This window comes from Grampus griseus (assembly GCF_964374135.1).
Source record: "Grampus griseus genome assembly, chromosome: 2".
Lineage (NCBI taxonomy): Eukaryota > Metazoa > Chordata > Mammalia > Artiodactyla > Delphinidae > Grampus > Grampus griseus.
In genome coordinates this window covers 139,644,807-139,665,951 of record NC_139018.1, presented here as the reverse complement: position 1 = coordinate 139,665,951, position 21,145 = coordinate 139,644,807, and the positions used below count along the sequence as shown (strand labels likewise).

Sequence of the window (21,145 nt, the reverse complement as noted above, 5' to 3'; positions counted from 1 at the left end):
CCGTGAGCCCCAGCCCTCTTATTTGCTGCTTAGCATGAACTCTAGCAGAGAAGGAAGGGGCACCTGGCTGCCTGATCCCGAGGCTACCTTGTCCTCCCCTCCGTCCTGATCTCAGCCACCCTGAGGCCTGGCTTGGTCCTTCACTAAGGATACGGCCTTGGGGGCACCTCCCTCCTCAGCCGCTCCCCGCTTCCTGGTTTCTGGGCTGAAGCTGGTGGCTTCACCTCCTGTGCCTCTGGGAATGGCCTTGCCTGCTCCCCTCCACGGAGGCTGCAGGGGGCGAGTGGGTGGGCGTCTGGGTGCCCCAGCATTCCTGAATGTGCTCTTTCACCGCCCTGGGCCTGCAGTCTTCAGTTCCGGGGCAGGAGCTGGCGCGGGGACCGAGGAGATGAGAGCGGGCTGGCGAGGGAGCGAACCGTGGGCTGAGCAGGGGCGGCAGCCCGGGCCGCTGCTCTGGGTGGTGCAGAGCAAGTCACTAGCCGGAGGAGCTGGGAGAGGGTGGACGGCCTGCCGGGCTCTGCCTCCTCCTGCCTCTCGCCTTGGCCTCCGGAGGCTTCCTGCCAGCAGCTGAAGCCCCAGGGCCAGACCGACAGTGCCTTCCGAGCCCGAGTCCCGCCAGGGCAGGCCACGCTGCTCTTGGTTGGGGAGGCACAAAGCACGCACAGCACACGAGAAAGCTTCCGCTGGCAAAAAGAAAATGATCTCCATCAGAAAAGATAATAGGTGACACAGAGTTGGAAAGGAGAAAAATAAATTACCTTCAAAATACCCCCCTTTGCTCAAAAAACCTTTTTTTTTTCCCTCTATGGTCTTCATTTTCCTTTTTAAATATGTTGCTCTTCCTGGGACCCTGCTGACTCTTGGCTGTCCCCATCCTCAAAATGGATACTTATTAGACCTTAAATAAGAGGAAAACTCCAGGCCCCCACCCCTACATAGGCCCTCCTTGGCCTCCTTAAGGACAGCCCCTCTTGGTCCCCAACGACCCCATCACTGGTCCCCCCACTCAAGGGGCCTCCATCTGTCTTTGTTAGTGTGTGTCTGACGCAAGGCATGTCCTGGCTTTGTCGGGGGACCCTGGGGTGGTGCCCCACTTCGAGACAGAACTGGATAACAGTTTGCTGAAATCCACTTTAGGGACGCCCACTTCCAAACAGGGCTGTAAGATGCGAGGCTTCTGGGGGTCGGCTGGAGAGGACGGTAGCTGGGGGTTGGGCTACACCCCGCTTTCCTAAGGCCAGGACCAGGCCGCATGCACACCTGGCTGGAGGAGAGAGCGGGAGGCACCAGGAGGTAGAAGGCAGAGGGCCCTGCCTGGCTGTCCATGGACAGGGTGGGGGAATGGGCTCTGGGCCTGGGCTTTTTGCAGCCCAGGGGCCGGTGGGGGGTAAGGGTGGGGGGCAAGGCTGACCAGCACAGGAGCTCAAACATCCCTAGAGGCAGGAGAGGGTCCAGAGGAGAAACAAGACATGGCTCAAGAGATCTCCCTCCAGTGACAGGAGCCCCGAGGAGCCATCAGGATGGCCCTGCCCACACGGGCCGCCCCAGCTCTGCTGGGCCTGGAGAGACTAGAGAACCTATGCCCTTGTGACCTGTCCCCAGACGGCCCCCATCTGCATTTCTCCCACAGCAGCAGGCCAAGGAGACCCAGACCTGGGCCTCCCGTGTTACCCTTCCTTCCCTAGGATGCCTGGGGCCTGTGCCTGGTTCACAGCTGAGGCCAGTAGTACAGTCTCCATTTGGTCTACAAGTCCCTAGTGGTGCAAACGACTGAGTGGGAGGGAGGGCTCAGGACAGTGGGGCAGTAGCTTGTTTTTCAGCTGCAGGAGGTGCAGCCTGCAGCACATGGGTCTCCCCCCACGCCCCACGCCCTCCTTGCCCCGTCCTGGGTGGCCTGGCCTGTGCTATAGCACGTTGTAGTAGGCCATCTCTTTCATGGCCTGTTCGGTGAGGACGCTGGCCTCGGCGCTGCTGTCCACACCGGCGTAGGCGTAGGCGTTCTCCTCGAAGTCCTCGATCTCCTGCTGGCTGTCAAGCTCGGAGGGGTCGGTGCCCGTCAGCTCCATCATGGGGTCTGCAAGAGAGGGCACAGTTAGGCCTGGATGCTGCCTGTGGTCACTCCCACACGGGAAGCAGAACTAAAGAAGTCATTGCCAGTCACTGCTTCCAAAAGACTCTCAGCTGCCTCCTCTGCCCTCCTGCTCTGGGAGGCCCCCGACTCCCGTGGCTTCTCAAATGTGTGCCGAGTGGGTACAGGCTTGGACTTGAACTCTTGGGGTCATCCCTCTCTTGCACCTCCTGAGTCACTAAGCCCTTATTTATTCTTCGCAACATTACTCATTAGTCTCCTTTGCCATATGAAAGCCTCCTGTACTATATCATGTCTGCAATACCACTCGTTTGGCACCTACTGTATGCCAGGCACTTCACATATATCATCTCATGAATGCTCACAGCAACCCCGTTTAGGAGATCAAAAGGAAGTTCAGAGAGGTTAATCACCTTGCCAAAGGGCACCCAGCAAGTGCTGTTGTTTTGATCCACTGTGCAACTCTACCTCACTTGGCTGGAGGGCGCTGTTTCTCCTCTGACCTGGCGCCAGTTCTACCCAGTGGTATCCTCAGGCCTAGCTCTCCAAGGCCAAGCACTCAAGGTAGGTTAACAAAGACGATGAGATAAAAACTCTAAGAGGCCTCTTGTAATTTTATCAAATTGAAATCTTTTATAAAGCTCTTACTGTTGGAACAAAAGCCAGATAGAAAACTCCACAAAGGAGCTTGGGTGGGGCTGCCTTCCAATGAGTTATGGAGGGAGGGAGGCCCAGGGTGTGACCTGGGGACCTGGGAGTCTTGCTGGCAGGGACTGTGGCTGAGCCCCAGTGTGCATTCTGCCCCTGTCCATCTGGGATATGTGATGTGTGTTTGGGGAGAAATGGACCCCAGCCCAGGGGTAGCCCTGATGAGTCTAAGGCAGGGTTTTCCAACCTTGGCATTATTAACATCTTGGGCCATAATTCTTTGTTGTGGGGGACTGTCCTGTGCATTGTAGAAGGGTTCCCAGCATCCCTGGCCTCTATCAGCGAGATGCCAGTAGCATTGCCCCCGCTGTGACAACCAAATGTCTCTAGACATGGCCAAATGTCCCTGGGGGGCAAACTCACCCCCAGTTGAGAACCACTGGTTGAAGGGTAATCCCACTCATTGCCAATGAGTGGCTCAGGGTTAGGGATGGGACCCAATTCTGGCCAGTGAATCATGAGGAAAGGCCGCTAGTGAGTTCTTAGAATGTTCTTATTAGTTTCACAGAGCAAAGGAGAGCAGGCTCTTACTCTTCCAATGGAGGTGAACAAGGAAGCATATTGCCCTAAAGGCCACTGGCAGCTATTCTGCGACTATGAGGAAAAGCACAGCTAATAATGTGGACAGAGAGAGGGAGCCTCACCCTGTCATTGTCGAGGGGCTGAATCAGCCAACTTTGAACACAGCCTGGACTACAAGTCATTTCTTAATTTATTGCTTTACTGTTTAAACCAGTCTGAATGGGGTGTCTCTTACTTGTGCCCATAGCATCTGACTTTATAAAATGAGGCCAGCTGTACCAAATCTCTTTCAGTTTAAATTTTATTTATTTATTTTTTTGTGGCCGCACGCACCACACGGCTTGCGGGATCTTAGTTCCTTACCAGGGATCAAACCCCGGCCCTGGGCAGTGAGAGCATGAGTCCTAACCACTTGACCTCCAGGGAGTTCCCTCAGCTGTACCAAATCTTATAGCCCCTAGGCACTTTCTTCCTCAAATCCTAGTGCCACACCTTCATACCATATAGTTGATTAAAAACAAGCTAAATAAAGACCCTGGGAAAATTTCTACCTCTGGGTCTCTGTTATCCTCCCAACCTCCCTTTATTAACTCTATTTGGCCTGTCCAGTTGGCCCCAGGGAATACTCTGTACCATTTTTTACAAAGATGTTGATCTACCTCCTGAATTACAGTCCTATCGTTTATTGGGTGGTTCCATCTAGACTGTAGGCTGCCTTCCTCCTGCACAAATGTCAAGCCTGAGCTTCTCAGACCAAGGTTATACGTGAGTGGTGGGTGGACCTGGGCCCCAGCCATTCCCGTGCCAATCCCTGCTTTACTTTCTGTCATCTGGTACAATCAGGAACAAAGCAACCCTAGGCATCCCTGGTCAGGTGCTGACCTCAGGTGGAAACAGCTTAGGCGTTAACCACCCCCTGGGAGCGAGGTGTGCAGGGACAGCTACTTCCAAAAGGACCAGTCCTGCTTTGGTCCCTCCTGGTGGGTTAGCTACCTGGCATGTCCACTAGAGTACTGGCTCTCAAACTCTACTGCGCATAGAATGAACTAGGGTGCTTAAAAAAAAGTCCGGATCCTGGGCCACACGCCAGATCAGTTACATTCGAATCTCTGTGGTTGAGACTCAGGCATCAGCATTTTAAAAATTCTCAAAGTGATTCCAATGTGCAGCCAAGTTTGAGAACAGTTCTCTGGAGTCTAGGTCAGAGGTTCTCGAAGTGAGGTTCCTGACCAGCAGCTTCGGTTTGACCTGGGGAACTTGTTGGAAACGTAAATGATCCGACCCTACCCCAGACCCACAGAATCAGAAGCTCTGAAGGTGGGACCCAGCAATTTGTTTTAACAAGCCTGGAGTGATTCTCATGCTCCCTTGCTCAAGTTTGAAAACCATCACTTTATTCAATACTTCCTCAAACTTTCCGGTGCAAACAAATCACCTGGGGATCTTTTGGAAATGCAGAGCCTGATTCAGCAAGTCTGGGGTGGGGTGGAGCCTGCCACTCTAGCAAGATCCCAGGTGATGCAATACTGCTGGCCCTAGAACCACATTTTGGGTAAGAAGGGGCTACAGAGCAACTATATGCAGCCAACAGCGTTTCATCCTCACCCAGAATGGAAAACTGATGACACCTGTTTCTGCCAGAACACTCCCGGCCATTCACTGCTCCAAAACTAAATCAGGGTTATTGCAGCATCCCCCAGCATCCGATTGACTCCTAGAAAGTAACCTCACATGGCAAGTCAACTCACCCGGTGATTGTCGGGGCACATTCCCAGCTAATTTGTCTCAGAAGGAGCACCAGAAAGTCAAATAGCTCCAGACTATACAAGGAACCTTCCTGAAGTGTGGTTGGCTTCTCCTTCCTGTAGGATCTCTCAAGTGCCTCCTCCCCATGAGAGGCCAGAGCGACCACAGTTCTTCCAGTACTGACCAGTGTTGAGGGGAGCAGCTATCACTAACATGTAGGGATGTTATAACCAACAGCCAATGAAACCTCCACCGACTGCAGAGGTAAGGACACTTCTCCTGAGTATGTGGGCTACATTCTTTTTGGCAGGCACTACGAAGAATGTGACTGATTGTATATCCCTTTTTGCCTTGGCGACTAGGAAGCTCAGGGCTCCCCTCTGCATGCCCATAGGACCTCCCATGGTGTACTTGGGGTTGTGACCTCACCTGGCTCTCCCTTATCTTTACAGTTGCCAATTTTCCTTTTGTTACTTTCTTTCCCATCCATTTAAAAAAAATGTCATCTCTCAGTAATGATCTTGCATGAGTTACCTAACTTCTCTGTCCTTCAGTGCCTGCATCTGTAAAATGGCGATAATAACAGAGCCAACCTCACTGTGAGGGTTACGTGAGTTAATAAAGGCCTGGCACACAGCACTCAACAAGTTATTTTTATTATTGTTTATGTGAGCCCTCGTAAGTCCTCTGAAGAATACACAAATATCCCATCATTATCACCATGGTGACCCTCCAGGGTGCTCCCTCTCCAGACCTGAGCCCACCCCAATGAGGTCTCAGGCCTGGCCAGCCTCCCCACTCCCCGCACTGGACAGGAGGCTCCTGAGTGTGCCATGACAGTGCCGCTCCTGCTCTGTCCACTGCGTGTGGCCCACCCACCTTGGCTGTCCAGGCCGATGTCCATGACGCCGTGCTTGACCTTCATGTGCCGGCTCAGGTTGCCCTTGAGGTTAAACTTGCTGGAGCAGTAGGGGCACTTGAAGGGCTTGCTGCCCGCGTGCAGGTGCATGTGGCCCAGCAGGTTGTACATGCGGTTGAAGGACTTCCCGCACACCTGGAACACACCCCACCCGGCCTCATCAGCCTGGGAACCCGCGCTCTCCAGACCCCCAGCCACTCCTACCTCCACGGCTGGGCCGGAATCCCATCGGCTGTGGACAAGCACTCACTTCGTCCTTTCCTATGTGACCCCAGAGGCCGAGGACTGAGCCACTCCCTGCTGGTCACCGTTCCTGTGTGTCTGCCCCACGATCCCTGAGCTGAAGCTGTCAGAAACCCAGGGCTCGGATCTCCGGGTGCACTGAGTCTCGGGTCGGGGCTCTTTCCCTGCGGCTGTACCGTTACCTTCACCCCCTCCTCCAATTCTCAAAAAACAACCTCAGTAGCTTGTAGGACCTGAACCCTCACCGCCCACCCCAACCCCCAGAGCCCAGGCAGTTTCACCCAACCAGGGCTCCCTTGCCCATACCGGGTCCCGGCTGCTGCCGTCATGCTGAGGCCACACGTGGGGAAGTCCCACCTGGGGGCCCGAAGGCCTGGTACCTTGCATTTGAATGGCTTCACGGGCGAGTGTACAATCATGTGGGTCTTGAGGGTCTGCTTCTGCACGAAGGTCTTGAAGCAGATGTGGCACTGGTAGGGCCGAACGCTGGTATGGATCAGCATGTGCCGCTTCATGTTTGCCTGCAGGGTGAACTCCCGGCCACACACCTCGCACTTGAACTCCTTCACACCCTGTGCGGGGTGGGAGCGACGGTCAGGGCCACACAATGGACACAGGCTCTGGAAGTGCGTGCGTGTGTGTGTGTGTGTGTGTGTGTGTACCACAGGGTCAGTGCTTCTGGGAAATGACTTCCTGGGGATGTTCCAAACAGGGGCCACGTGTTTGAAATGCCCAGGAGGATGTTGGGGAAGAACCATTTACTATGGAAAGCATTCCAGTGATAGGGAGAGATCGGCTGGGTCTTATTGTTCTGACCCATACACCTGCTGTCTCCTGCCCAAGAGGGCAGGTGGATTTGTAGGTCTGCACCAGGGCACCGAGGCAAGCGTGTTCGTTTGCACGTTAATTCATTCATTAATTCATCAACCATTTACCAGGCACCTGCTATAAGCCAGCATCACATCAGGCACCAGAGGCCTCTGGCCAAGAAGTCACAGCCTTAGCCTGGGGGCCTGGATGGCTTCCTGAGGTCAAGATGCATGTATATATTTTTCACCTCAATGCTGTCTCTCAGTGGTCTTTTTGGTTCACAGACCCCTTTGAGAGTATGATTAAAGGTATGAGCACCCCAGGAAAAATGAAAAAACATTCAGGTCTGTGTAGAATTTAAAGAGTTCTCAAACCTCGGAGCCCGTCCGCGACCCCTGAGAGTGTATTCTAAGCTTCTCTTGTGATAAGAACAACCTGTAGCTCTTGTGGAACATAAAGCCTCTCAGGCCCCTCCCTGGAGATTCAAATTCCCACGAATTTTTAATCCCAACAGGTTCCACAGGTGATTCTTATCACTGATGGACTTTGGAACACAACCCCAGGAGACAAAGATTCCAAGGGAAAACCCTCTGGTTTGGATGGTCAACACGCTTTTCCATGGTCTGGAGGTGACCCCCAGAGCAGGACAGGGTGCTGTGTGCACAGGAAGCACAATGTATTGTCTGGGGAGAAAAGTGAGGACAAAAGTTCCTAGAACCCCAGTAATTTAGTAGAACTCCAGTGGCACAGACACATTTCTGTGGTCATAGCTGCTGTCCCAACTGCTTGTTTGGTACAAAGTTTCATGTTATAATTTAACAGTTCCCGGGTCTATTTCTCTCAGCAGACAGGCTGTGTCTCCTGTCTTGTATGCTTGCTTGACAGAGCGAAGATGATGTGTATGACCACGAAGGGGCCCTGCCCTTTGGGATGGTGTGCGCATGTGTAAACTGAGGCTGATAATGGGAATTTTTCAATTTTATCAGCCTTTGATTTTTGCTTTTGCCTTTTCTTCACAGTATTATTTCTCTTTTAACACTTTGTGGACTTGGGGGGGATTTTTAAGTCTCCTAGTAGAGGAGAAAGATGGCAAATATATAGCACGTGTACTTATCACTTTGCACTCTCCCCACCCTCAACCCCTGCAACCCCCAACTCCCCACAGGCGGAAAGAATCAATCATCTGGTTTTACAGCTGAGCCCAGATTCAGCTTCAGAATCCTTCTTAACATTACACTCTAGGTAGCTACACCAATTGAATGAGGAGCACCTGCAATGAAACCTAAGAATCACCTCTGATCCAGCAGAAAGAGTTCCCAGGGCTGGGAAAGGCTGGATTCTCGGCCTGGCAGGCTGTTTCTTCCCTACTCACCGTAGTGTCCACTGTGAGAGATAAGGACATGAGTTTGACCAGGAGTGTCTCTAAGTCCGCAATTATGGAGAGTGGCAGCTCTAGGCATGTTCAGCTTCAAAGAGTGAAGTTGGTGGGATTTGGGGTGGAAACCATGGGTCAGGACAAGTGCCAGAGTGGGACTGTGGGACCTGAGAGGCCTCATTCCCCTTCTGGATGTAAGAGCCTCTTAAAGGAGGTGACGTTGGCTGAAAGGCAGGGTGGCCAGTGGACTGAAGGAAGAGGAAGGTAGGGGAGAACTGGTCAAGTTTATGTCTAGGGACACAGTGGAAAAGGACAGTGTTGCTCCACCTTCTGTCCCCACAAGCCACTTTGCTTCATTTTGTCATATTCTAGAACCAATTGTACTTTTCCATAGCAAATATTTTTCCTTACATCTATTCCCTTTTTTTTTTTTTCGTTACGCGGGCCTCCCACTGCTGTGGCCTCTCCCATTGCGGAGCACAGGCTCCGGACGTGCAGGCTCAGCGGCCATGGCTCACGGGCCCAGCCGCTCCGCGGCATGTGGGATCTTACCAGACTGGGGCACGAACCCGTGTCCCCTGCATCGGCAGGCGGACTCTCAACCACTGCGCCACCAGGGAAGCCCACATCTATTCCCTTTTAAGATGAAATATATTTAGCATTTTCCTAAAGGGAAGGCACACAGCTTTTGATAGACTCGTGTAATTACAGGGAGCAAAGGAAGCCCTCTGAGCTTCTGACCATCTATCTCATCCACCTCCCCGTGGCACCCTGCCCTCTCTCCAGCCTTGGTCCTCCCAGCCACAAGATAGAGAATCAGCGATTCTCCAACTGTGCTCCTTGGGTCCTGCAGGGGTTCCTCAAACATTTCAGTTAAAAAGTTTTAAAATGAGTCAAGTTTTACTATTTAAAAAAACTAATTTCAATTACATTTTTTTCTAACACTCATCAAAAAAATATAACTATAAAAATGAGAGATGTTCACCACCTAAAAGATCTCAGGCAGTGCTTCGGGAAGCACTGGATGAAAGCACGGCAGGAGGAGAGGGCAGAGCCTCAGGCCTGGGGCCAAGCCCCCGGCGGGAGGCGGGGGGGAGACCCCAGGGGCCGGGCCCTTGCTGGGGGAGGCCTGTGGCGTCCTTACCTTGTGGGTGAGCGAGTGCTGCTTGAGGTGGTGGATCTGGCTGAACTCCATGCCGCACTCGGTGCACACGAAGGGCCGCACGTTCTGGTGCTTGAGCATGTGGTTCTGCAGCTGGCTGCGGTAGTGGAAGGACTTGTCACACTCGAGGCACTGGTAGAGGGTGGGGCCCTGATGCGAGGCCAGGTGGCGCTTGAGCTGGGTCAGGGTGGAGAAGTCCAGGCCGCACTCGACGCAGACGTGGCAGCGGCCGCTCTCGTGCTTCACCTCGTGGGCCTTGAGCTCGCTGGGGTAGGCGAAGCCGCGGCCGCAGAAGTGGCAGCTATAGGGCTTGACCTCCGAGTGCAGCAGCATGTGGCGCTTGAGGTGGCTGGTCTGCGTGAAGGCCTTCTGGCACACCTGGCACTTGTGCGGCCGGGTGCCCTGGTGCGTCAGCAGGTGTGTCTGCAAGTGGCTGGGCTGCTTGAACAGCTTGCTGCAGTGCGGGCACGAGTGAGGCTTGATGCCATTGTGGCCCAGGATGTGCGTCACCAGGTTGTACTTGGATGTGTAGGACTTCTCGCACATGCGGCACTGCCAGCGCTTCTGACGGTCGCCTGCCTCCACCAGGTACGAGTCGTCGATCTGCACGTTGATGTCCAGCCGGTCCAGCTGGGCCTTCTTGTGGCGTTCCACCGTCGAGCCGGCTGCGTCGGCCTCAAACTCGCCTGCCTCCTGCCACACGAAGCCCTGTTCCGGCTTCACGGGCTCCGGGGACTCCATGGTGGGGGCCTCAGGGTCGCTCAGGGGGGCCAGGTGCGGCGGCTCAAAGCCACACTCCGTGGGCAGCGCCTCCGGCCCGGGCAGCGCCATGCTGGGCTCGGGGAAGCCGTCCCGGGCTGGGTCAGGGAAGTGGGGGTCGAAGGGGGCTACGTCCAGCTCTGGCCGTGGGGTTCGGGGCAGGTGCCGCAGTGTCCGGGGCTTGCGGCTGAAGACGCTGAGGTCGATCATCTTGACAGCGCTGCTCTGCACCAGGGCCTCGCAGCCGCCACTGGCCACCTCGGTGGGGGCCTCTGCTGGGCCCGCATCCTTGTCGTCGCCGGGCACGGACACCTCGTAGACCTCCTGATCCTCTTCCTCCTCCACCTTCTCAAACTTGACCTTGGGCACCAGTCGCACGGGCGGCCGTGTCTTCCGCCGGGTGTGCTTCTCGAAGGCTGCCTCCACCTCCAGCACCTCCTCCTCTGCCGGCTCCTCCAGGGCCCGCCCGTTGCAGGCCAGCTGGTAGACATCTGGGCCCGGGGCCCGGGGCTCCCCCATGGCTGCCCCGGACAGCTCCGGCCCCAGGTCCGGGTAGAAGGCTTCGGCGCTTATGGTGGCTCCAAAGAGCTCATTTTCTGAGACCAGGCCCAGCACGGCGGCCTGAGCCAAGGACAGCACCACCACAGCATCCGTCTGTGTCCCTGAGTCCATGAAGCCCTCCATCCCGTGGCAGCTGGCTAGGAGGGCATCGCTGCAGAAGGAGAAGGGAACGTTAGCACTGCCGCTCAATGTTGCGCAGACAGACAACAGACAGACAACAGACAGACAACAGACACACTCAGCAAGGGCTCAGCCAGTTTTGGGCGTGTCTGTCCCTGACGCCTTTCTATTCCTGCCTTGGGAACAGGGCACACTTGTAATTATGGGGAGCAATGATAACCCTCTGTGTATCTGATCATTGCCATGTCCTCCATCTCCCAGTGGGATCCTGGGTAAGCCCTGCCCCCTTGCTGACCTCAGTCTTCCCATCTGTGATACAGGGTGGTTGGATTTCCTCAGTGGTTCTCAAACTATGTTCTGCATGTCCTTCAGGAGTTCCAAAAAAAAAAAAAAAAATCGGATCCAAAATTGCAAAATATAAAGATTCTGCTATTTTAAAAACCCATCTTCTCAAATGTAATATATACCTCATTCCTGCACATTCAGTAGGCCCACTGGCTTTGTTGCCAAGGTAAAATTAATTTTGCACAGACCTTGAGACTGTACAGTGAGGTGTTAAACAACTGTCACCATTTGTAACGGCTTGGCCATGTGAATGTGGTCTTTTGGGTTTTTTTTTTTAATATATTGGGCAAAAACAAGGCAACACACAAAAATCAACTAGGTGCCGAGGCCGATCTCAGACAGCAGCTACCTCCTGTCGGCCCTGATGCTAAATGACTGTGCCCATCACAACAGGTCACTGTTCTTGATTAGCTAAATGTTAGACATTTAAATACCTAAATTTATACCGTGTAAAATATAGCTTGTGGGGACTTCCCTGGTGGTGCAGTGGTTAAGAATCCGCCCGCCAATGCAGGGAATACGGGTTTGAGCCCTGGTCCGGGAAGATCCCACATGCCGTGGAACAACTAAGCCTGTGCGCCACAACTACTGAAGCCCGCGCACCTGGAGCCCATGCTCCGCAACAAGAAAAGCCACCACACTGAGAAGCCCACGCAATGCAACAAAGAGTAGCCTCCGTTCGCCACAAATAGAGAAAGCCCGCGCGCAGCAACGAAGACCCAACGCAGCCAAAAAAAAAGATATTAGTGGGTTTAAAAAAAAAACATGTATAGCTTGTGTCTGATTTGTACACTGGAATTCCATGTGAGATCTGATTTGAAAGAAGGGCTCCATGATGGCTACCAAGTTTGAGAAAACTGGCTGAAATGAATGCTAAAACTGGCTCCCAGGGCTTCCCTGGTGGCGCAGTGGTTGAGAGTCTGCCTGCCGATGCAGGGGACACGGGTTCGTGCCCTGGTCCGGGAAGATCCCACATGCCACGGAGCGGCTGGGCCCGTGAGCCATGGCCGCTGAGCCTGCGCGTGTGGAGCCTGTGCTCCGCAACGGGAGAGGCCACAACAGTGAGGGGCCCGCGTACCGCAGAAAAAAAAAACAACAAAAAAACTGGCTCCCAGGTTCACAGCTATGCTCTCTGATCCAACAGGTGTTTCTAAAAAAGCCAATGAGTCCACCTATCAGGGTCCAACCCACGGTGCATCAGCTTCCTGCCTTCATAGAGGCTCCCGGTGCACCAGTGCCCTCCGTGTAGCCCGGCCTTTGCACAGGGATTCTCCCACCCAGGTGCCCTTTCCCCAACCCCGGTGAGCTGCCGGCTCCTCCCACCAGCGCCCCAGGCTTCCCTCAAATTCCCCCTGTTCCTGGGGCTTCCCAGCCCTCCCTGCCAGCCCGGATGTGGAAGGGCCTCCTCCCTGGCCTGGGATACTCATCAGATTGTACCCCGCCTCCGGCTCAGTGCCCAGCACAGCACATCAGAGGCACCCCATAAGGAAGGGGAAAGGAAGACAGGACTGGGGTGGCTCCTGCCTGCCTTGCTGGCTCTTCTCCCAGGGTCAGGGTCAGGTGCATGGCCGGCGGCGGCCCTTCCTCAGGAAACCAGCTCCCGGCCTGGTGCCTCCCTCCCCCCACAGGCCAGAGAAGCTTCCCCTTCCTGAAGCCGGCTAAAAATAAAATACCCCAGGGAGGAATTTAGCCTCCTTGAAACAGACACTAAAGATTAAACTATTAAGCTTAAACCAGGGCTCTCATGGAAGGGGTCAGATGGAAGGAAACCTTTGGGTCCACCTGGAACAGGCTGGGGGGTTAGCCCTGATTTAGAGCCCACCTCCCACCCCCTGCTGGAAAGAGCACCCAACTTGAGCTTGGCCTCAAGTCCCAGCTCTGTCGTGTACAAGTGACTAAGCAAAGTCACTTCAAAGTCACTTCTGCGTCTCAGTTTCCCTGTCCAAAAATGGGGATGGAAACACCTACCCATGGGAGGGTTGTGAGAGCCCAGAGGTCAGAACATAGATGAAGGGGGTTAGTTAATTATAAAGCCCTCACCAGATGTAAAGCGTCACTATTATTTATCTGCCCAGATCTCTGGAAGCAGCCTTTTCTGATGAAAACCACAGAGCTAAGAGACTTCTCCATTCTGGGGCCCGAAATTCAAGCAAAGGTTTGGGTGATTCTGTGACAGCCTCTAGAGACTAAGAACTCATTCACTGATTAGTGCAGCAAATATTTGCTAAATCCCTGCTATGGGTCAGGCCCTGTGCTTGGAGATGTAAGGGAGATGAGGACACCCCTGTGGTGTCCAGAGATGACCCCTGTGCCCACCGGAGCCCCTGTGGGGGAGCATCACTGCCTTGGATGGCAGCGGCCCATCTGACACAGCGCCCAGCAGCACCCAGCAGCAGCCCTCGTGTCTGCTGTGGGTTTGAGAAAACAAGCAGTTCAGCACTTTTGTCTAGACTTCCTCAAAGGCAGGGCCAGCGGAGGGGAGGGACTGACCCTCAACAGCGGAGCCTGTGCTAGGACTTGGCCCTGGATTCTAAATTCAAATCTGGACAATATCCTTTTCTAGCTCAGGTATATCCTGTCACATCCTGAGCCTCAGTTTCCTCATCTCTGCGGAGGGGGATATAGTGCCTGAGTCCTGGGGTGCTGAGGAGATGAGATGAGGATGCCAGTGGAAATGTTAGTTCCCTCACCTGTGCTCTTCTTCTGGCCCCAGTCCCTGGCACCACCCCTCTTCTGGCAGCTGAAGGGAACGGGAGCAAAGAAACCCATAACATCACTCTACTGGCAGATGAGTCGGCGAAAGAGTCAGCCAATATCAGCCTGTGGGAGCTGGAGCACAGGTCTGCTGTGGTCCCCTACACGGAGGGTGATCATGTAACATTCCATCCCTGTTAGGAGGGACCTTCTAAGAGTGAAAGGGGCCACTCCCAAGGCTCGCACCAGGATCCCAGGTGCAAGCCGAACCTGCCCTTGGCCACCACGCATCCCCCTCCTGCAGGGACAGGTGGCAGGTTTCACTTTGGGGCTGAGGACTGGAGCCTGTGCCTGGGTGTAAACGGGGACCTGCCCACAGTCCTCGCTCTCAAGGGGTTCGAGCCCACGTGCGGGGACGCAGAGGTGCCAACAACTAACCACAAAGGTGGTGACTGAGTGCTCACCAGGTCCCAGGAAAGCCATTTCATCCTACGAACAATGCCACGGGGGCGGCGTGGGGGTGGAGGTAGTGAGCGCCACACTGCACAGCCCAGGAATCTGGGGCATAAGTACCAACAGCAAGCTCAAGAGTGCCCTGGCAGTGAGCGCAGAGCTGGGTCAGCACGCGGGCCCCATCCAGGCTCCACTGCATCTTCTGTGCAACCTGGGAGGTCACGTCATGGCTCTGAGCCCAGCCTCCTCAGCTCCCAGGTGCTGCCCTGCCCCCCTCAGGCTCCCAGGAGCCAGCAGCAAAGCTCGGGCAGGCTCTGGGCAAACCGCAGCGTAAAGCCTCAGACCTGTCCCTGCCTGGCTGGTCCAAGGCTCCGGCCGGACTGGGGAACTGCGGTCCCCCTCGAGGGCAGCCACAGCCCTTCCTTGGGTCTCCACTCAGAAGGAGACCTCCATCTCCTTTTCCTGGGAGCCTCCATCAACCCATCTGCCCATCTGGCCCGTCAGGCCCCTGCTTTCTTTTACTTGCCTGACCAGACACATATCACCCTGTAAATACATGTTTAAGGGGCTTATGGGGCTCAGTGTTCACTGAGGCAGCCAGGCAGGCTGTGTGTGTGTGTGCTCATGTGTGTAGGAGGGGCTCTGTTTGTTGCGGCAGAAGAAAGACGACAGAAGGAAGAACGAAGACAGAGGGAATCTAATTCACCTGCGTTTCGCATATGTGTCAGTCCGCCTATCACACACAGGGCCGGGGAGTGGGAAACTGGTGGCTCTGCAACCCTGGTGCCATTATTCCCCCTCCTCCTGGGCCATCTTTTTGGTCTCCCCCCTTCTCAGAGGCCACAACTCTCCCGTTTTATGTCCTGGCACAGGCTGCCCAGGGCAGGACGAGAGCCCGCCAGGTGCGCCCCACCTGTGTGCCAGGGCGGGCCCCACACCTCAAGGACCCTTTTGTCATCTTCCTGGGCCCCCCGTGGCACCTCCTTTCTCAGGGCAAGGCCTCTCTCCCCCCTCTTGTGCAGCGGGTTCAGAACAAAAGCTCTCTACGATGTCCAAGAGAAAGGGGAGCTCAGACCGCGCCGGGCTCTGCACAGCCTGGACTATGAGATGAGGGCGCATCAGAGCTGATGCAGCTCAGCCTCCTACCAGGACACCCTCGGTCTCCAGGGTGGAGAGAAAGGAAATGGCAAAGGCAGGGAAATAGAGGAAATGGAATCACTGCCTGATTGTAGTTTAAAGACTTGCACTGGGAGTAGGGGGAAGGGAGGCCATAGCAGAAAGAGAGTGAGAGTGAGAGAGAGAGAGAGAGAGAGAGAGAGAGAGAGAGAGAGAGAAGGGCTGTGGAGGCCAAGAAACAAAAGCAGGGGAGGGGGAGGGGAAGGAGTAGAGTGGAAAGAGAGGAGGGGACTTTGTCAGTGACACCAGAAGCCCAGGGCTGCCCTATTTCCCAGGGCTTAGCATCACCCCCTCCCAGGCCTGAGCGCCAGGCCAGCCCTGGGGAGTGACCCAAGTCTCATCCCCTGAGGCCCAGCAGGAGGTCTCCCCAACCCAGGCAGACACCCAGGTCCTCCAGACCTCTCACTGTTGCTTCATCTATTGCTGTACTATGGTTCCTGTAAACACTGACACAAGCTTGTCAAATGAATTAACGAGTGACTTGCTATGTGACCCTGGACAAGTCACCTGACCCTTCAGGGTCTCGGTTTCTTCATCTGTGAGATGGACACAAGAGGCTTCTTGGAACCTTGAGGGCAGGTTAATCCATTGGCTTACCTGCCTGTCTTCCAGGGTCCCCTCCCCAAGACGAGACCTTTTCTCATCCACACTGCTTTAAAAGATCATTTCCTCTCACTGAGACCCCCTTCAAGCACCAGGGGAGGGTCAGGGAGCTCAGAGTAGCTCTGGAACGCAGAGAGTGGGGCAGAGCACTTGAGGCCTGGTCTGGCCTGGGGCTGGCGGGACAGGAGCCATTTGGAAGGAAGAACCAATAGGGCCTGGTGACCACCTGGCTATGCTTTGCCTCATGCTCACCACCAGGACATCTCAAACTTAAGTCACAGGAATGCTCTGGGGCTTCTGTGAGCCCAGACTTGGGATATCACCAAGCACCCTGATGACTATTTTTGAGGGCCTAGCAAGTGCCAGGGCCTGCTCCCTGACACAGGCCCCGCAGTGCCCTGGGCTTCTGCTAGGGGGAAACGTTCGCCCCTTGGCTTTGAATCACCAGGCGACTCTGAGGCTGTGGTCTCCAGTCCTGCCACTGAATCACTGACTCAACACACCTGCCAGGTGCTGGGTGCCGATCTTGGTCCTGGGGATACAGTAGGAAGCACGATAAGCTCCCATCCTCAGGGAGCTGCTCTGAGTGAGCTCAGTCTAAAACCTGAAGCGCCAGGATCTTTGGGAGGTAGGAGGTGCAGCGCTGGGGTCGGGTGGGGACCAGCGGAGCAGCCCCTGGGTCCTGAAAAACTGAACCCAGAGTGGGACAGAACAGGTAGCTGGGCCCGGGGAGGGGAAAAGGAGGTCCAGGTACGCACACAGCTGTAAAAAAATACACAAAACGAAACAAAACAAAAAAACCCCCCAAAACAAACAAAAAAACCACTCACGGGACTTCAACTTATAGCAAAACCACCCTCTTTGTTTCCTCTCATGTCCCCCTGATGGTAGACTTAAGGGTAAACTCTGCTCACATCCCATGAAAGGAAGAGGAAGCGAAAGCAAAAGCTGGAGGTTTGTGCAAACCTCAGAGCTCCTTGCACAGTCTCACTTCTGTCCAGCCCACAAGGCCTCACTCGACTCAGCAGCTCCAGGCCCAGCGCTGACGAGGCAGCTGGGTTGGGGGTGGGGTGGCCAAGGGGGAAGTGTATGAGTCTCCTTCTTATAGGGGCCTCTCTCTGCCTCAGCTTCCCCTTTTCTCTGTGGACAGATTTGCTAAGCCCTGCCTCCAGAGGCCAGAGTGGCTGGGCCACCAACCCACAAACCACAGGAAGACCTGACGTTCACCATGTATGGCTACTTCCTTTTCCAGAAAAGGAAACTGAGGCTCAGGGAGGGGAAGGGACTGGTCCAAGGTCGCACAGTGAAATGCTGGTAAAGCAGGTCTCTGGCCCGGAAGCCCACCCTCAGCCACATGGCCTATAGGATGAAGTTCCTGTGCCTTAGCTGACTGCCCAAGGCTGTCCCCAGCCAAGCTCTACCTGACCCTCCTTTAAGCCTTCCTGTCCCTCTGCATCACACACACACACACACACAAACACAGACATACATGGAGCTGTTTCCTACCTCGGGGCCTTTGCACAGCCTGACTCCCCTGCCAGGACTTGCCCTTCCCTTGCACTGGGTGAATATCCCTTCATCTTTTCGGAGTCAGTGCAGGCACTGCCTCCCGGGAGATATTCCTTAGCCAGGGGCGGGGCGAGGGCCTCTTCCACAGCCTGAGAACATCAAGTTAATTTTACATGTGGCTAGGCTGGGTGCCCAGTTGTTTGGCCAAACGCTAATCTCTTGATAGATGTTGCTGTGAGCCACACGGCAACACATCTACAATCTGTTGACTTTAGCAGATTACCCTCCTTATTGTGGGCAGGTCTTATCTAATCAGTTGACGTTTTCAGAGAAAAACGGAAGTTTCCCAGAGAAGAAGGAATTCTGCTTCGAGACTGTTATCACAGAAATCCTGCCTGGGTCTCCAGCCTGCCAGCCTGCCCTGCAGATTTTGGACTTGCCAGCCTCCACAATCGTGTGAGCCAATTCCTTAAAATAAATCTCTCCCTGTGTGTATATATCCTGCTGGTTCTGTTTCTCTAGAGAACGCTGATAAAATCATGTTGATTCATAGTTGTATCTGTTTATGGGCCATCTCCCCCACCAGACATCCACCCCAGAGGATGGTGACTGCAGGGTGGGGCAGAGAGGGCCCAGCAGGGGAGTGTCCGGAGAGAAAGACGCCAGGGCAGGGAAAGGGGAAGGGAGGAAGCCTAGTCGTCGAGAACCCGGAACGAGTGAATGAATGAATGAATGAATGAGACTGAGGGGAAATCCTTGCCTCCTTGCAGAAGAGTTCTACAAATGCTGGGTTCTTCCCCACGCCCTGACCCATCTCACCTCCAGGACAGTCCCGCCTCCTCCCTGGGGTGGCCTCCAGGCTGCACAGAGAAGGCCCAGGAGCACTGAGGTCCCTCCAGCCCTATGACAGCGAGGACTGTTCTGAAAGCGTTCCCCCTCCTGCTCTCCCAGGCCTGGGGCACCGAGACCCATCCTGGGAGCCACACCTCTGCCTCTACAAGCTGAGGTGAGCTGGGCTGAGGCACTCCTGGCTGCCACAGAGCGGCCACTGTGTGAGGGCCCCTCCTCCAGGGAGGTCACAGGGACCCCTAAACCCTAGGAAAGGAGGGATGGAGTCCCCACGGCGAGAGGCACAATCTTGGGCCCGCTGTATTCATGAGGCCTCTCAATTCAAACTCCTCCAAGGGCAGAGACTCTGGCTCCACAGGGTCCGACTGGCATTGTTTGATGAGAGCACCAGTGTCCGGGCCTCACCCCAGGCCAGTTAAACCAGAATCTCTGGGTCTGGAGCCTGGACATCGTATTTCCCCCAAACAACCCCAATTTATTCTGATTCTCGAAATTAATTGGTAAGAGCTGACAAGCACTCTCACGTGACCTGGCCTTGAAGGCCAAGCAGGTTCCTCTCTTGGAAACGCGGCTACGCACCAAGCCTTACACTCTCAACCAAAGACTACGTGAAGGCACGCCGTGAGGTGGAGTCGGGACCAGGGGGCAGAGACCCTAAGCAAGCCGGGCCGAGGAGGAGGGAGCGAGTGCGTCCAGAGAAGCAAGCCTGTGGGCTCCTGGGGAGCCCTGGTCCCTGGATGGGGCCAGCCCCTGCTGCCAGCCTGGGGAACCCTCACTGACCCCTGTGTCCTGAGGAAAACTGAGTGGGTCCCTGACCCTTGTAGAAATGAGCCCAAACTAGCAGGGCGTCTGCCACACTAACTGCTGGGGGCAAACGCTGAGCTTCCCGCAGAGCCGCACACGGAGCACATGTCCACTTCCCGTGGATGCGGGTAAAGGAGTGATGTGATGCCTCTCATTTGAAGTCACCAGGTACCCAGAAGCCGTGGGTCCTGGGTCCTCCTGCCTGACCCCTCACTTGTCACAAAGGAGGAAAGCTGGGCTCTCCCACAGCAGGACAGTGGCCTCACTGAAGGTCCTTTGCCCAGGCCACTTTGGCTGTGTACCCTCGAGGTTGGTCTTAGAATCTTCATCAGCAGGGTTGGAAGGAACTTTGGGGACCCTCCTGTGCAATGCTGTCATTTTACAGATGTGGAAACTGAGGCCCCCAAGGCTCCCAGCTCACAATGGGGACCAAACTGAGAGTTCTTGATTCCCAGTGCATTTCCATCCATCCATCCATCCATCCATCCACGTCAAACATGGCAGCCACCCCACATACTTGGGCCCTCCTACCAGGCTGTTGGCCTGCATCAAGTCCAGACACGTTACCAAAGACCTGTAAGAACTTGCTTGATTGGCCCCTGCTTATGTGGCAACTTCACAGCACTTTGCTTGTCCCCTTACTCATCACCCTCCAGCCACGTGGGCTTTCCTCATTTTCTATAACAGACTTTCCTGCATGAGGCCTTTTCACATGCTGTTCCCCGTGCCTAGAATGCTGTTCCTTGTCCCTCATCCTTCAGCTTTCAATCAGGCATCACTTGCTCAGGAACCTTCCCTGACGCCCCTCTCCCCAACCAGGTCTGGACCCCCAAGTTCTAAGCAGTTATAAGGTTAATACTTTTCCTTCCTGGGCTTTATCACAATTTTTAATGACAGATTTGATTGTATAAGTACTCGCTCAATGTCTGGTGTCCCCATTAGATCACAGATTCTACAAGAGGACAGAGAACTCGTCCATGTGCTCACAGTGCATTCCTAGCAGAGTGCACGTACAGAATGAATTGTTGCCCTTTTGAGAATATCTATATTCAAGTGCAAAGAAAAAAGAGGCCCCTTGCCGAGCCCCAGGTGGAAATCCCCAAGTCTGTACTTCCTTTCCCTGAACTTCAGGACTAGTCCCTGTTCCCAGGGGAAAGGACAGCAGGTCTCATGTTTCTGGAAGGCTCTGTGTCTTTTCTCCAATTCCAGAAGCAAAAAACACATCTATCCTCCAAACAAGTACACTCTGCTGGACCCAAAGATCACCAGCTTAATGTTAACAGGGAAAAACAAATAAAACTTGGGCTCACAAGTTCACAGACAAAGATAAGAACCACAAATGAAGGAACAACGGGAGCATTTATTGGGCTTGAACTTTGTCAGGCCCACGTGCAATTTCTAGGCTTCTAGGCAGCCCTCTGGGGTTGGGAGTACCATTTCCGTTCTACGGTTGTGGAAACTGAGGCTTAAAGAGTGGCAGTCCCTGACAGGTAGGGTAAAGAAGACCCCAGCTGGGTCAGCCCCGGGGGGCCCAGGCCCAGCTCTCTCCACCCTACCACCTTTGGGCGAGGATGAGTTTTCTGGGTCCGGTCTTATTCCCTTGCCAACCTCAGTTTCTCCACACCGGGGCCTGATTCAGACCTGGAAGCCCCTCGTGGCTTCCCTTCCTCCTCCCCGAGCCTTGTCTCGGGCCCCGCC

General features: G+C 54.7%; 1 protein-coding gene across 1 annotated transcript; it reads right to left on the bottom strand.

Annotated features, from left to right (window-relative positions):
- Window positions 1–1,424: 1,424 nt before the first annotated feature.
- On the bottom strand, window positions 1,425–17,887 carry ZNF710 (zinc finger protein 710). Its single transcript, XM_082649428.1, has 5 exons — window positions 17,792–17,887; window positions 9,557–11,045; window positions 6,608–6,799; window positions 5,945–6,119; window positions 1,425–2,074 (listed from the first exon to the last, which is right to left on the bottom strand). The coding sequence occupies exons 1-5, from the start codon at window positions 17,863–17,865 to the stop codon at window positions 1,905–1,907; spliced, it is 2,100 nt and encodes a 699-aa protein (XP_082505554.1). The 5' UTR covers window positions 17,866–17,887; the 3' UTR covers window positions 1,425–1,904.
- Between the last annotated feature and the right edge of the window lie 3,258 nt (window positions 17,888–21,145).

Bases quoted from the DNA above. Each gene is read 5' to 3' on its own strand.
- ZNF710 (XM_082649428.1), bottom strand. From the start codon at position 17,865: ATGAAGGGATATTCACCCAGTGCAAGGGAAGGGCAAGTCCTGGCAGGG. The intron at 11,046-17,791 runs GTAGGAAACAGC...CTCCTTCTGCAG, and splicing joins GGCTGTGCAAAGGCCCCGAG to CGATGCCCTCCTAGCCAGCT. The intron at 6,800-9,556 runs GTAAGGACGCCA...CACCCCGCACAG, and splicing joins AGCACTCGCTCACCCACAAG to GGTGTGAAGGAGTTCAAGTG.